At 35.6% G+C, this 15,823-nt stretch overlaps 1 protein-coding gene across 4 annotated transcripts; it reads left to right on the top strand.

Annotated features, from left to right (window-relative positions):
• Positions 1-2,304: 2,304 nt before the first annotated feature.
• On the top strand, positions 2,305-4,989 carry LOC139853339 (uncharacterized). 4 transcript variants are annotated; one of them, XM_071842721.1, is made up of 6 exons: positions 2,305-2,751; positions 3,310-3,381; positions 3,526-3,713; positions 3,865-3,921; positions 4,467-4,579; positions 4,821-4,989. In XM_071842721.1, the coding sequence occupies exons 1-5, from the start codon at positions 2,745-2,747 to the stop codon at positions 4,470-4,472; spliced, it is 330 nt and encodes a 109-aa protein (XP_071698822.1). In that variant the 5' UTR covers positions 2,305-2,744; the 3' UTR covers positions 4,473-4,579; positions 4,821-4,989. The 4 variants fall into 4 exon arrangements, 3 of the variants coding, with proteins under 3 accessions (XP_071698822.1, XP_071698823.1, XP_071698821.1); XM_071842722.1 differs by lacking the exon at positions 3,865-3,921; XM_071842720.1 differs by having other exon boundaries at positions 3,865-4,579.
• Positions 4,990-15,823: the final 10,834 nt, after the last annotated feature.

Below are 15,823 nucleotides of genomic sequence, written 5' to 3'. Positions count from 1 at the left end.
CTAATAAGTACAGTAGTTATAGTTATGCATTACTGTACTTGTAATCGCAGGGGCTACTCCGAAGGGAGTACTGCAGCAAATGAATGTTGAAGGCTTAACGATCTATTACGTAAAGAGTCATCTACAGGTGCATTATTGATACTTTTCGGTTAATGTAAGTTTCAAATGTGAAGAAAATGTGTTTCTCCATTAAGTGCGGAAATTATTTTATCCTGATCGATTACTTATTGCAGGTCATTAAGAGAAAAAAACTTCTGTTGAAAATTTCTCATCCTTAGAGTTGAAAACGTAGGTCAAACTGTTATAATATATTTAAATTTATTTCGAGTATAATCAATATATGAGATCTTTCTTTTCTCCTATGACTGCAACAATATTTTGTTAAACACGGATCTAAGGTGGTAATCTACTAATATCAACCCATGTAGTCACTTAAACATCAATGGGTTGATATGGGTTATGTTTGGTCCCAGACGGGTCAAATGGTCAAACAAGTATACAACCTCTTCAATTGATCCTAGACGGGTTAACTGGTCATACAAGTATACAACCTCTTCAATCGTAGGATTTTGGATATCAAAGGTAATTTATGCTGACCTAGCCCTGGTGCAAAACATCTATCAATCACAACTGACAAGGTCTGCTACTTTAATTGCTTATGTTAATTTCCGTTATTTGTATATATAGTCTTCATGCATTCATATTTTAAGGCCTTTAATTATTCTAATAACTAGGTTTTGTGTTTAATTGTGTTAGTATTAGCTATATGTTCATTAGCTACCATTACTGAGTTAAAAGTCATGTTACAAAGACTCAAAACAACCATTAGCTAAATGACTGTGGAGATAAAGGTCGGTCAAATGACACATTCTCTGTAACTGTAGCTATTGGCATTTTAGCTGAATGAATTCAAAGTTGCTCGAATTGTTTCTAAATTAAGCATTATATATCTACTAACCACAAAAATGTGGCAGAACTTAACCTTGCAAGAGATTGGTGGAATATATCACTCGTACAGCGCAAAAGTAGTTCACTGAAGAATTATAGTTCTATATTGTACCCATATATTTGTTGTTTAACCATTTACTCTCGAATAGTTATATTAAGGTATGTATTCTTACATTTTCACTTCTTCATACGATTTACGTTTTTCACTTAGTTTTTATGAAGTAGCAAGTCTGTAACAGATATACGGATGTAAGTATTAACTGGATTTTAAAGTAAGTATGATCATGCTGTATACTCCCTTCATTTAAGTAGTGTATGCAACACAATACTATTGTTATAATTTTATTTTTAACATTGATAAGTACTTAAGTAGTTAATCATATTTATTGTAAAAGTTGTTTGTTGTTTCTACTATATACCAATATGCCCCTACTCAATATCTGTTACAAACCGAACCCAGTTTGACATTTGTGTTATTTCTATTAGTGAAAATTACTTAATTCACATTATAATTTATGAGCAACACTACTTTGAGAAATAAGAACTAATATTGTAAATGTTTTTAAAATATTTTGTGCAATTTGTTAAACTAATCAAGCTCCTAATAGATTATTATTATATCTATATCTATATCTATATCTATATATGATTTGAAACGGTTTTTAAGAAAACGCATGGGCTCAATGGTATGTGTTAGACTTGCTACAATTTTTGTAATTCCTTCCTTATGCTGATATAACAAAATCTGGATAGTATTCACACTTGACATTCCATGAGCTATGATTAAATATAAGTCCTTTGTATTGCCAAAAGGATTTTCTTTTTGTGAAAAATTCATTGGTATGATAAACTCATTTTGACACTTTAATCACTTTATAAACTTTGACATGTATTAATTTATTTCTAAATTTAATACCTAACATAAAACATTACTTATATATACTAACATCTAAACTATTTGTATCACAATTTTTTTAACTATGTTATACATTATCACAAAATGGTTTACAAAGTAAAATAAGTAGATCAGAAATGTGAAATTTCATTTATTCGTCCTTTTGTCATTGTCTAATACAGGCCTTCGGTGTCGCTAATAACGCATTCAAATACTATTTTTTTAGAACTGCCGTGCAACGCACGAGCTCTTAAATCTAGTATAACAACATAACATAACTAACTTAAAATAAATTCAAAACAATACGGAGTATTAATCAATTTTATTTTGGTGATATTGAAAAGCTAAAACCCGGTTATCTCGTTCCAGTATAAACTAATGAAATATAAATATATCAGTTATCAGTTACTTACACTTATATAAACTATAAAAACAATACGGAGTGTAAGTTGGCATCCGTCCCCAATTTTCATTCACAATAAAACCTGATTATCTCGTTCCATCTTTTTCTCTTCAACATGCCATTGCCAAGCATCCACCTCTTCCTGATCTGAAACATTAATGGCGGGCGTAATTTTGTTTTGATACAAAAGCTAAAACGCAAAATTTTGGGCATAATTGACCATCTTTTGGGCATAATTTTGTGCAAATATCCCAATTGCGTTGAATCTCCCAATTGCGCATTCTGTTCGAAACCTCTGGTGTCGTCGTTTGCGCATGAGTTTAGGGTTCTGATTATTTGGGTTTTTCCTGGGCGATTGTCTTCATCTATCAGGTTGTATTAACCTAATTTCATCGTTATTTATGCATCTCTAACCTTTTGGTACCACGAAGCAACCACCGGAGTGTTAGGGTTTTTATTCGCTCCTTTTGCCATTGCATTCATCGGTTCAGGCAATTGATGGAAGGTTAGGGTTTTATTCGCCTTTTTCAATGGTTAATATTCGTTGCGTCTCTATGAACCCTATTTTGTAGATGATTTTCGGCTAGGGTTAGTGACTTTTAGGATTGTTTACCTCTGTTACAGCCGTTTCATTTATGTTGTTGCTCTTCCTTATCTGAATTTTCGTAACTTTCTTCAACTATATTTATGTTAATTATATCCTTTTCCAGTTTTGGTAATTGTTTGGTTGCAAATTGTACATACTTGATTTATACTTTTCTTTACAAACGGATGTTTAGCTTGATGTTGTTTATGCCTTTGAATGTTTGTCAAATCTTCAATTTTTCATAGTACTTGATATAGTGGTTAATTGTTGTAGAGTGTGATTCCTGTTAAGTGTTTACCTTTGGTTTCTTGAACTATTTTTGGTTGTTTAGTTGTAAAATATGTTATAAATTTTTGGTTGTTCACCTAATACGCATGGTGTAACTTTGTATTTGAAGCGTCATGGTTTTATTACATTGTAACCTCTTAGTTACTTTTGTCGAATTAAGCAAATTTATGAGCTGTTGTTGAATTACAGACTATCGTAAACATGTTTTTTGTTCAACGTCTCTGAATTCACCCATTGCATTGTTTGGATTGCCGTATAAAGGTAACATTTGGCTATCTTTACTTTTCATACTGTTTTTTTTTCTATGTTAATTGTGGTATGCTATTGTAACTGTTTCCATACAAAGGTTTTTTACTTAGTTCTTTGTTTCCGGAATAAGCTATTTTATAACGTTTTAATTTGTAGTTGAATGGCATATAAGAAAAGGCAAAGAAAGATCGCAACCAGTCAATCAATGTTATAATGTAAAACTGGTGACCCATCTTCATGCTCCGGGTTGTCCATTGGTGCAAATATGGATGCGGCTGGTGAGTTACAGCATACCTATTTCGGGTGAATTTAGTAGCACTTGTCATTCTGTTATTCCGACTATGGTACGTTTGTTTGTTTTTATCATTGGTTTTTTAAAGTTTTTGCTTCTAACGTTACTGTAAATTTGTATCTGAAAATTCAGTCTTTCATAACAGTACCTTGAAACTAAAAAAATTTGTTACATGTTGCTCAACTGCCTAGTTTGATGAACAGGTATTCTGTGCAACATATCTGAATTCGACCTTCTCATTGTTCAATTGCTGTATAAAGGCAACACTTTTCTTCTTTTTTTCTTTTCTCTATATTGTTTCTTTCTGATTGAGGTATGCGAGTGTGACTGTTTCTGTCGAAAGGTTTTCCAGTAAATTATTTGTTTCTCGGATAAGTTATATTCTATCTATTTTGTCATATCTATAATTTGTACCCAAATGGCATCTAAGAAAAGACAAAGATAAAATATGTGTCTTGTACCCAAATTGTGTGTCCTCTTGGCAGTCTGTTATCAAACAAGCAATGTTATATCGTAAAACTGGGGACCAGCTTCCTATACTGAGTTGTTCATTGCACAAACTTTACTGCTGCTGATAAGTAGCAGTATACTTATCTTGGTTCTCTTTACTGCCGCTTTTCTTTTTGTTATTTAAAATGTTGTGTATGGTTCCCTTTTAGATATAACATTTAGTTCCAGCAGGTAATGTCAGCAACCTTCATCTAGCGTCTGTATCATTCATGTCTTTGTTTTAATAGGCTACTTAATTGATGTATAATGCTGTTTGTTTCGTGTTTTGGTAGCTGACATTATTTAGTTGGTGCAGATGTAGCCTATGTATCGGTTGCTGCTACCGAACATGTACCACTGGCATCTATAGTGTTGGGAATGATTGCACGATACTATTTTCTCAAAAGTTTTTTACCATCCAGCAACACGGTATGTATTCTTTTTTATGCATCTTATGTTATATCAAGAAAGAATTTGATAACTACTCCGTTTAGATTATGCCTTTATCTTTTCATTGATTGATACCTTAAAAGCTAATGTAGTTTTATAGTAATACTTAATACTCTTAAAAATACTTTTGTTTTTTTTTAACAATCTCACAATCTTAGTTACTCATCCATCATTTTAGCATATGAATTTTGCATTAATTAATTTAAAATGTTGTTGGCAGAGGGAGGCAGGAGGCAAGAGGCAGGAAGGCGGCAGGAGGGGACTAATGGCAGAGGGATGACATGTTTGATGGGTGCTCAAAGAACCATCTATAGCTCTTATATTAGTGTTTTTTAGTTTAGAGTTTCCTCCATTGTTAATTATATTTATGACTTTTTTGTAAATACTTTAAAGATATTTATATATATAGTTTGGTTTTGTAGTAAATTTAATTTGGTATATTTGGTGCATTTGGTATTTGTGAGGGTATTATTTGAAATATTTGAGATTTTAACCAGGGTTAACATTTACTGTCACGTCACGTCTAATTGATACATGGAACACGTCTAATTTATTTAACTAGACGTGTTAATTTAATTAATTAGACGTGTTCCGGGAACACGTCTAATTGACGAAAAAGGAACACGTCTAAATACTACTAGTATTTAGACGTGTTGACACGTCTAATTGAGTTTTTTAGAGCGGTCCGGTGAACCGCACTATATGGTATCCATCAATTAGTGCTGTCACATGTAGACGTGTTGAAAAACACGTCTAATTAGCCTTTTTAACACGTCTAATTAACGATTTTTGTAGTAGTGGATGTTATAGAATTAAGAATATTTTTCTGGGTTTTATGAATAAAAGTGATGTTCTAGTACAGTTTTGAATTCAAAGTATGGTTTTGAAAGATGTAGGAATCTAAGAGTGATGCTGTCTGTTATATCTTGACTTGGATTCTGATCTGTTAAAATCAGAATATGTATTTGAATTTGAATGAGAATGGTTGTTCTGATTTCTATGAAAGAATGTATATCGTTGTGAAAGTAGTGAGTATAGTTAATGACGGTTGAATCAGAATTGAAGAATGTACAGTGTAATTATTAATGTGAAATCTAAATGTTTCTCGGGTATTATCTACCCGTTAAAATATTTTCACAATTAATAGTTTGTACAAAAGAATTTTTCATTACAATCATTATGAAGACATACGAACATATATATCCTCTTCATATGTAATTAGAAATCTAATGAGTTAATATGATATTAAGCTCATTTGATTTTGAAGCAGGAATTAGAAATGAATAATCTCTAAAACTTTTAGAAACTACATATTCTCTGCAGAATATTTCTTCAATGAAGTGATGAATCAATACTTCATCGTTTATTGTTGTTGGTACTCCTTGGTATCTATGGTGCGTATGACGTTGATGCTCGTGGGACAGATTGTGAAGTTGAGGCTTGCTATGCGGATGTTGTTGGTGGTGGTAATGGTACTGTTGGTGCTGATGTTGGTTGTGTTGTTGGTGCTGGTGATGCTGCTGGTGTTTGTAAATTTTGCACCATATTTTCAAAAATCACTACTCGAGTACAAAGCTCGTTGACTTCTTCTATTACTCCAGGATGATTGGCGGTTGGAACAAGGGGATGAATAAGATTTAGAGTTTATGATATTATATAATCGTGGCAAGATATTCTAGAAATGAGAGTAAAAATATTGTTTCGGACTAGTTCGCCGGTAAGTGCTTCAGGTTCTTCGCCAATAGGGCAATTTGGTGGGTGGAAGGGATCACCTTCTTCTTGTCTCCATTGATTAAGTCGACTACGAACCCACCCCCAATTTATCCAGAAAAGATGATAACTAATTGGTTGGTTCATTCCGGTTACGCTGCTTTTGGAGCTCGAGAAACTCGAGGAATCAAGTGAGAAATCCATGTAGGAATAGCTGTCAGAATTCGAGGAACTCGAACTATTTGCAGGATCTGTGACGACCCAGAAATTTCCGACCAAATTTAAACTTAATCTTTATATGATTTCGACAGGATAAGCAAAGTCTGTAATGATGAGTCTCAAAAATTTTGGAATTTATATTCATGTAATCGATTATCTTTTGACTACTCTCGACGATTCACGAACCTTTAAATTGTAAAAATGTATACATAAATGATCATATATGTGAATGATTATATATAATAAATCAAATATATTAACGAACTATTATGTGAGTAAAGACAACTTAAAATAACTAAAACTTGTTATTTTATATAGAGTATATTGAAAACAATTGACTTCGAAAATAATTTGTCAATATTAAACAAAGTATTAAATGTTATATCCAGAAATTATTGTTTCAATATATATATAATTATTGGAATTATTTGCTTGGTATTCAAAACATAATTAAATATGTAATAGTGGAAATATGTAACGTATTATATCTTAATTATAAATTGTATTATTATTTAATATTATTGTTATATTATCATTAATAACTATCATTATTATTATTATAGTTATCCTTATTATTATTATTATTATTATTATTATTATTATTATTATTATTATTATTATTATTAAGTAAGACAAATTATTATTATCATTAGTAATATTATTATTACTATCATATTATTATAAATTTGTAATATTATAACATTAAGAGTATTATTATTATAGTTATATTTAATATTAAGATTAACCATAATCTATAAAAATAAATAAAGAGTTATACAATAATATATATATATATATATATATATATATATATATATATATATATATATATATATATATATATATATATATATATATATATATATATATATATATATATATATATATATATATATATATATATATATATATATATATATATATATATATATATGCGTTATATACAGATAATATATAAAGAAATCAGTATTTTTATTTATTATTATTATATAACTGTAAATAATAGACTCAATTTAAAATCACGATCGAATATTTCTTTTCTATCTGTGATCTTACTCAACGACATCAAATACAACCAAAATTTGTTAAACATCCCAATCTCAGTCTACTTTCTCTATTCCATTTTTGTTTTCTTCTTCTGAGTTTGATTCCATATGTCGACAAGACGGTTACAGGTCGATTTCAAATTGCCAATTCAAACAATATTGATCTAATATATTACTACATCACTCCCTCATTCACATGATATAAACCTTCAAACTGCTATGGCTGCTACTGCAGCTATTCTGTCCACCAAGGAAACACCACAAACCGCCACCTTTCCTTCTCCCTTTTCTACATTAACTCGTATATATATTTTTTTCTGTTTCAAATGTTTATCGAACCCATCTCTTTTGTCTTCGATCAAGGAGTCACAACCTCTTCGACTTTAAAACAATTATCATTAACAATTATATATATTCATATACCTGCAATGATGCATGAGTAATCATACTAATCATCACCATCGACCATCGACAACCTTCACCACCCTTATCATCAAGATCAAATGAAAACCGTTTATTTATTTTTCTCGAACGTAACAACCATCATCAACCATGAACATCTTCCATCCACCACCTTGTGCTTCCACCACCGAAACCCAATTAATCACCATCAAAGTGAAACAACCCAACCCGTATTCCTTACGATAATTTTTTTTTTTTGTAATGATACACATTTACGCGCCAATAAAATATGTAAACCAATCCACAAGTTCCATTTAAACGTTCAACAATTTAAATGTTTACAAAAGGCACGAAGGCCATTAATTAAGTTCAATACAAGTTTGACAAACTACAACGATAGTTTATAATCCAAACGACCCTTTGAGTATGGTTTGGGACTAAACTACCCAAAACGTTAGGCCAACTTTCAAACTTCAACAAAACATCATCCAAGGCCACCTAGTGCCCGATAACCCCTTTGCCCTTATCCGCACCTGCAACTAAAAAGATAAACAACGAGAGGGGTAAGCTAATGCTCAGTGAATGCAATAATTATACATGTTCATATATAATCTACTTACTTGCAATCACTTACACAATACCGCATACAAGATAGCTATTTGACAAACGTGCAAACATCATGCATAGACTACAATCCACAATCCACAATCCACAAGGAGCTAGCAACCGACAATAGCATATAGTTCATAATTTAATATGCTAATTATACAATCACACAACCATGGTTAACCAATAGCAAAAAAGGAATGGTACTCAAAATTCCCATCGGTGTTCATAACAACCGTTAGTGCACAACACATATATCACCAACCCTTGGACAACACATATCCGTTCATAAGATCATTAGTGTACAACACATATAATACCAATTTGGACAACACATATCCATTTAATAAACCGTTAGCATACAACACATATATTGCTAAATTAGACAACACATATCCGTTCATAAATCGTTAGTGTACAACACATATATCACCAACTAGGACAACACATATCCTTACGTACAAATAAGCACATCATATACGTACAAGTATACTTATTCCATTCACCTTGTCACAAGGATGGTGATTTAGCACTTCCGAGCTTCAATGCAATGTACCTAAATCATTAAGTGCACATTCAATTTCACAACTAGTGGGATTAACCACAACACTCCCACTTGAGCATTTAATGACCAAATTTTCATTAAATGACTCAACTACTCACAACCGTCCATAAATGGCCAAGACTTGACTTTAATCACTAAGACTAGTGAATTAAAGTCTATTAATCTTCAATTAACACAAAACTTAGGGTAATCCATACCCATTTCATCTAATTAGGTCAACTAGTATATTTTGACCCATTTTATATTACTTAGACTCACAATCAAGTCAAACTTACCCATTTACACTTCTTTCATAATTCTTAAAGTGCATTAGTGACTAACAACACCAATTGACACTTACAACCTCAAATCACAAGGCCAAAACCCTAAATAGTGGCTATTAGGCTTTCCTTACAACAACATAACCCAAACTCACCCATTTTACCCTCAAATGGGTCATACAAGTCTCTAGTAACCAAAACCCTAGCCATTAACCAATTAAAACTTAAAACATAGAGTTAGAACTTACCGAGACTATCAACGCGTAGCTAGAGACAAGAGGAACAACTTTAGTTCTTGCTCCAAAGATCAACCCTCAATCCTTCACTCTCAAAACTCACCTTTAATTCAATTGGGTTTTAAGTTTTGGGAGAGAAATTAGAAAGAAAAGGGAAAAGAAATTAAATGAAATGGATGAGTGGTTGGGATTTAATGCTCCCATCAGATTTATACGCCAAATTACCAATTTTCCCCCTAAAGTCATTTAAATTGAGCTAAAACCGGAGTCTGTCCAGCAGCATTGCCGCGGCGCGGCCCATTTGTCGCGGCGCGACATATCGAAGGAAAAATGACCCTTGTTAACCTGACTTCTGATCTGGAAATGCTTGCAATGCCGCGGCGCGGACCCATTTGTCGCGGCGCGGCATAAGACTGCATCTGAACAGTTTGACCATCATAAAAAAGTTTCGACTTAATTTAATTTGTACATTCCAAACCCGCTTCCTATTTTCACCTAGCCTTCAACAATAGTCTCACAAAACTTAACGCTAACTAAACCCACATATAGACTTGCATATGCACACATTATCAAGTATACGTTTATATATATCTATACGTATATTCATACATTTACACATAAGCTAGCGAGTTATAAACGTACAAATGATCAAGTATGTACCTTTCAATACGTACGGGAAAAACGGGATGTTACAACTCTCCCCCACTTGTATCGGAGCGCGTCCTCGCGATCCAAGCCGCATGACAAGCCGGAAGATAGACCAAGACAAACTCTTCGGATTCCCATGTAAACTCGGAACCCTTTCGATGTCGCCATTGCACCTTGAAAGTTCTAACTTCCTTGTTCCGCAACATCTTAACCTTCTCATCAAGGATTGCAACCGGTTCTTCCGCATACTCTAGCTTATTATTCAACGTAATTTCATCTAAAGGCACCCAAGTCGAGTCATCCACAAGACACTTACGAAGATGGGAAACATGAAACGTGTTATGGATTCTCGCAAGTTCTTCGGGTAACTCTAGTCGATAAGCAACCTCACCAACACGTGCCAAAACCTTGAAAGGACCAATAAACCGAGGAGCTAACTTTCCTCGCTTTCGAAACCGAATAACACCCTTCCATGGAGAAACCTTAAGCATTACCATGTCGCCTTCTTGAAACTCAATCGTTCTCCTACCTTTATCGGCATAAGACTTTTGTCGATCTTGCGCCGCTTTAAGTCGAGCCCGAATCATCTCAATTTTACTATTCGTCTCCAAAACCAAATCGGAACTCCCGATTTCCTTTTGTCCCACTTTACCCCAACAAATCGGGGTTCGACACCTACGCCCATAAAGCATCTAATATGGCGGCATCCCGATACTAGTATGATAACTATTATTGTACGAGAATTCCACCAAAGGCAAATGCTCATCCCAACTACCACCGAAATCAATAATGCACGCTCGTAACATATCTTCCAAAGTTTGATTCGTTCGTTCGGTTTGACCGTCCGTTTGAGGATGATACGCCGTGCTCATTTTCAATTGAGTACCCATATTTTCATGAAACTTGTTCCAAAATCGGGACGTAAAACGAGTATCTCGATCCGAAACAATAGATATAGGAACCCCATGTCTCGATATCACCTCCTTGATAAACAACTTGGATAAAGTCTCCGATGATATCGTTTCCCGAATGGGAAGAAACAAGGCACTTTTCGTCAATCGATCAACTATCATCCAAATCATATCACATTGGGTTCTCGCCGTCCTTGGTAACTTAGTAATGAAGTCCATGGTAATGTGCTCCCATTTCCATTTCGGGACTTCCAAGGGTTGTAACTTACCGTACGGCTTTTGGTGTTCGGCTTTAACTTGCAAACACGTGACGCATTGTTCAACATACTTAACCACATCACGCTTCATACCGGGCCACCAATAATCTTTCTTCAAATCATAGTACATCTTTGTTGCACCCGGAGGAATGAAGTACCCTGACTTATGTGCTTCATCAAGTAGCACTTGTCGGTTACCACCCATCTTAGGTACCCACACTCTTCCTTGAAATGACAACAAACCATGCGAGCCCATAGTAATGAACTCCGTTTGCCCCACAATCCGCTCTTCATGCTTGTTGTGAACATACGCTTCTATTTGAATCTCACCAAGCTTTACAAGGAAATCGTTAGTAATAATCATGCGTAACGATCCTACTCGTATAGGCGGATGTTGACTCTTTCGACTCAACGTATCTGCGACCACGTTCGCCTTTCCCGGATGGTAAAGTATCTCACAATCATAATCCTTTACCACATCCATCCACCTTCGTTGACGATAATTCAAATCTCGTTGAGTAAAGAGATGTTTCAAACTCTTATGGTCCGAATAAATCGTACACTTGACACCATACAAGTAGTGGCGCCAAATTTTCAACGCATGAACCACCGCCGCCAATTCAAGATCATGAGTCGGGTATCTCTTTTCGTGTTCCTTTAATTGTCGAGAGGCGTAAGCGATGACTTTACCTCTTTGCATCAAAACACACCCGAGCCCATTTAAAGAAGCATCACAATAAACCGTCATGTCTTCTACCCCTTCCGGCAACACTAACACCGGGGCTTGACACAATTTCTCTTTTAACAGTTGAAAAGCGATTTCTTGCTCGTTCTCCCAATTGAATCTTACGCTCTTCCTCGTCAATTTAGTCAAAGGAGAAGCAATCTTAGAAAAGTCTTGGATGAACCGATGATAATAACCGGCCAGTCCGAGAAAGCTTCGGATTTCTGTAGGCGTAGTCGGTTGTCCCCAACCCTTCACCGTTTCTATCTTCCCCGAGTCTACTTGAATTCCTTCTTGATTCACAATATGGCCAAGGAATTGAACTTCCCTTAGCCAAAATTCACATTTGGAGAATTTTGCATACAACTTCTCCTTCCGCAATGTCTTCAACACTTCACGCAAATGGTGCTCATGTTCCTTCATACTCTTAGAATAAACAAGTATGTCGTCGATGAACACAACTACCGACTTGTCCAACATAGGTTGGCACACTCGGTTAATAAGATCCATGAATGCCGCCGGTGCATTCGTAAGACCAAAAGGCATAACTACAAATTCAAAATGCCCATAACGCGTTCGAAAAGCCGTTTTCTCTATGTCTTCCTCACGGACTCGCACATGATAATAGCCGGACCGTAAGTCAATCTTAGAAAAATACGTTGCACCTTGGAGTTGGTCAAACAAATCTTCAATCCTAGGTAATGGATAGCGATTCTTGATCGTCACTTTGTTCAACTCCCGATAATCGATGCACATCCGCATACTTTCATCTTTATTTTTCACAAACAAGACCGGAGCACCCCATGGCGAGGAGCTCGGTCGAATGAAACCCTTTTCAAGCAACTCTTGGGTTTGATTTAACAACTCTTGCATTTCCGTCGGCGCTAAGCGATAAGGAGTTTTAGCAATGGGAGTAGCTCCCGGAACTAATTCAATGCGAAATTCTACTCGTCTTTCCTTCGGAACACCCGGTAACTCATCTGGAAAAACATCTTCGAACTCACTAACCACCGGAAATTCCACATATAGGTGGTGGCTCATCACGAGTATCAACAACATGGGCAAGAAAAGCCATGCCACCACTAACAAGAGAACGACGTGCCTGTGCAAAAGTGCATATCGGCACAAGTCTCCTACGCTTATCACCGTGAATAATTAACTCTTCCCCACTTGGGGTCTTCCCTCGAATAGATTTTTCGTGGCATGCGATATCGGCTCTATTTCGATCGAGCCAATCCATACCAACAACGATATCAAAATCGCCCAAAGTCATAGGGATGAGATCAATTTTAAAGTTTTCGGCACCAAACACAACATCATAATTTTTACATACGTCAACCACTAGCACCGTCTTGCCGTCCGCTATTTTGACTTCTACCGGACGACTTAACTTATCTAATAGCTTATTAAGTTTAGGTACAAATCGAGGTGACACAAAAGACAAATTTGCACCACTATCAAATAGAATCCTTGCCGGATTAGAGTTAACGATGAAAGTACCTGAGACAACTTCGTTCGATTGTTTGGCTTCATCATTGGTCATCAAATAATTTCGACCCCTAGCCGTACCCGCCGCCTTTTCTAACCGCTTAACATTATCATTGCGCAACTCGGGACACTCGGGCCTCTTGTGCCCTTCTTTACCACAATTGAAACAAGTAAATTTGGGTCTGGAAGGTGAGTTGGGGCAATCACGAGAGATGTGACCTTTTTGCCCACAAGTATAGCAAGTGGGTACATGACCACCGGAGCCACCTTTCTTCACACTGTTAACACTTTCGGAGCACTTCTTGTTCTTTTTGTTGGAAAATCTCGATTGACTCGAATTCTCGAACTTCATCTTTCCAAAAGTAAAACTACTCTTTCTCAACACAAGCGCTTCAAAACCCTTCGCCATATTGAACAATTCATCAAAGCTCTTCACTACGTTCACATTAATTTTCTCTTGATAATTATCATTCAAGATCCTATAAAAATCTTCCTTCAACATTTTATCGTTCCCGACATACTCCGGGCAAAATTGGGTCTTGGACAAAAACACGGATTTGAGAGTGTTCAAATCCATCGGCCCTTGCCTCAAGGAACGTAACTCGTCCTTAAGCCTAGTTAGATCGGCCGAAGTTCGGTACTCATCGAAAAAATCTACCTTGAATTCATCCCAAGTAAAATCCATGCATTGTTCTTCACCATAAACTTGGATTTTCGCATCCCACCATAGCTTGGCATCACCCCTTAACATGCTACAACCATACCTTGTCTTCTTATCAAGAGGACATTCACAAGTACGGAAAGCCCCCTCCATATCGGAGATCCATCGGGCACTCTTGAGAGGGTCTCGTTCACCTTCAAAGGTGGGAGGTTGAGAATCCTTAAAATTCTTATAAAAGAAGTCCCATCTCCCCACATTATCCCCTTGATGAACGGCCTTCACTTGCTCCTTGACTACATTGATTAATTGCTCATCAATCGTATCTAGAAACATTTTCTTAACATCCTCGAGGAACTCCGCCTTTTGACGTTTAAAGATGGCCTCAACTTTGGCCGTGAACTCAACGTCCTCACTCGTACCCCCATTTTCGGTGTAGTGTCCGTTTCTCATCTTCATTCTATAAAACGGAAAAGATTAAACAACGAATGAAACAAAAGGACATAGCACGTATGCATATACGTATATCCCACACTACTCCATCTTACTCAACAATCGTCGTACATTACTTATTTGACACGATTTGCACCCGTAACAATGGTAGCTAATCATTGTTACGCGAACACGTCGCATTAACTCGCTAGTACAACGTCCATCTCGCTTGATGATTGCTAAACGCAATACAATTCAATTAGCACGAGGTTAGTTCACATAAACCAAAGTACTAACAATTCCCGATTTGACCCAAAGTCCTACAAGTCCTGCATAAAAGCGCATACACAATAAAGTCTAAGTCTAGGAACCTATCTCAAGTCGCCTAAATTCCTTAGACCATGCTCTGATACCACTTGAAACAACCCAACCCGTATTCCTTACGATAATTTTTTTTTTGTAATGATACACATTTACGCGCCAATAAAATATGTAAACCAATCCACAAGTTCCATTTAAACGTTCAGCAATTTAAATGTTTACAAAAGGCACGAAGGCCATTAATTAAGTTCAATACAAGTTTGACCCACTACAACGATAGTTTATAATCCAAACGACTCTTTGAGCATGGTTTGGGACTAAACTACCCAAAACGTTAGGCCAACTTTCAAACTTCAACAAAACATCATCAAAGGCCACCTAGTGCCCGATAACCCCTTTGCCCTTATCCGCACCTGCAACTAAAAAGATTAACAACGAGAGGGTAAGCTAATGCTTAGTGAATGCAATAATTATACATGTTCATATATAATCTACTTACTTGCAATCACTTACACAATACCGCATACAACCTAGCTATTCGACAAACGTGCAAACATCATGCATAGAATACAATCCACAATCCACAATCCACAAGGAGCTAGCAACCGACAATAGCATATAGTTCATAATTTAATATGCTAATTACACAATCACACAACCATGGTTAACCAATAGCAAAAAAGGAATGGTACTAAAAATTCTCATCGGTGTTCATAACAACCGTTAGTGCACAACACATA

The sequence above is a fragment of the Rutidosis leptorrhynchoides genome, chromosome 6, assembly GCF_046630445.1.
Source record: "Rutidosis leptorrhynchoides isolate AG116_Rl617_1_P2 chromosome 6, CSIRO_AGI_Rlap_v1, whole genome shotgun sequence".
NCBI classification, from domain to species: Eukaryota; Viridiplantae; Streptophyta; class Magnoliopsida; order Asterales; family Asteraceae; genus Rutidosis; species Rutidosis leptorrhynchoides.
This window is presented reverse-complemented; position numbering and strand designations above follow the sequence as displayed.

Excerpts from the sequence above, each read along its gene's own strand:
- LOC139853339 (XM_071842720.1), top strand. Across the intron at positions 3,382-3,525 it reads GTTTGGATTGCCGTATAAAG|TTGAATGGCATATAAGAAAA; the intron begins GTAACATTTGGC and ends TTTAATTTGTAG. Across the intron at positions 3,714-3,864 it reads ATTCTGTTATTCCGACTATG|GTATTCTGTGCAACATATCT; the intron begins GTACGTTTGTTT and ends TTTGATGAACAG.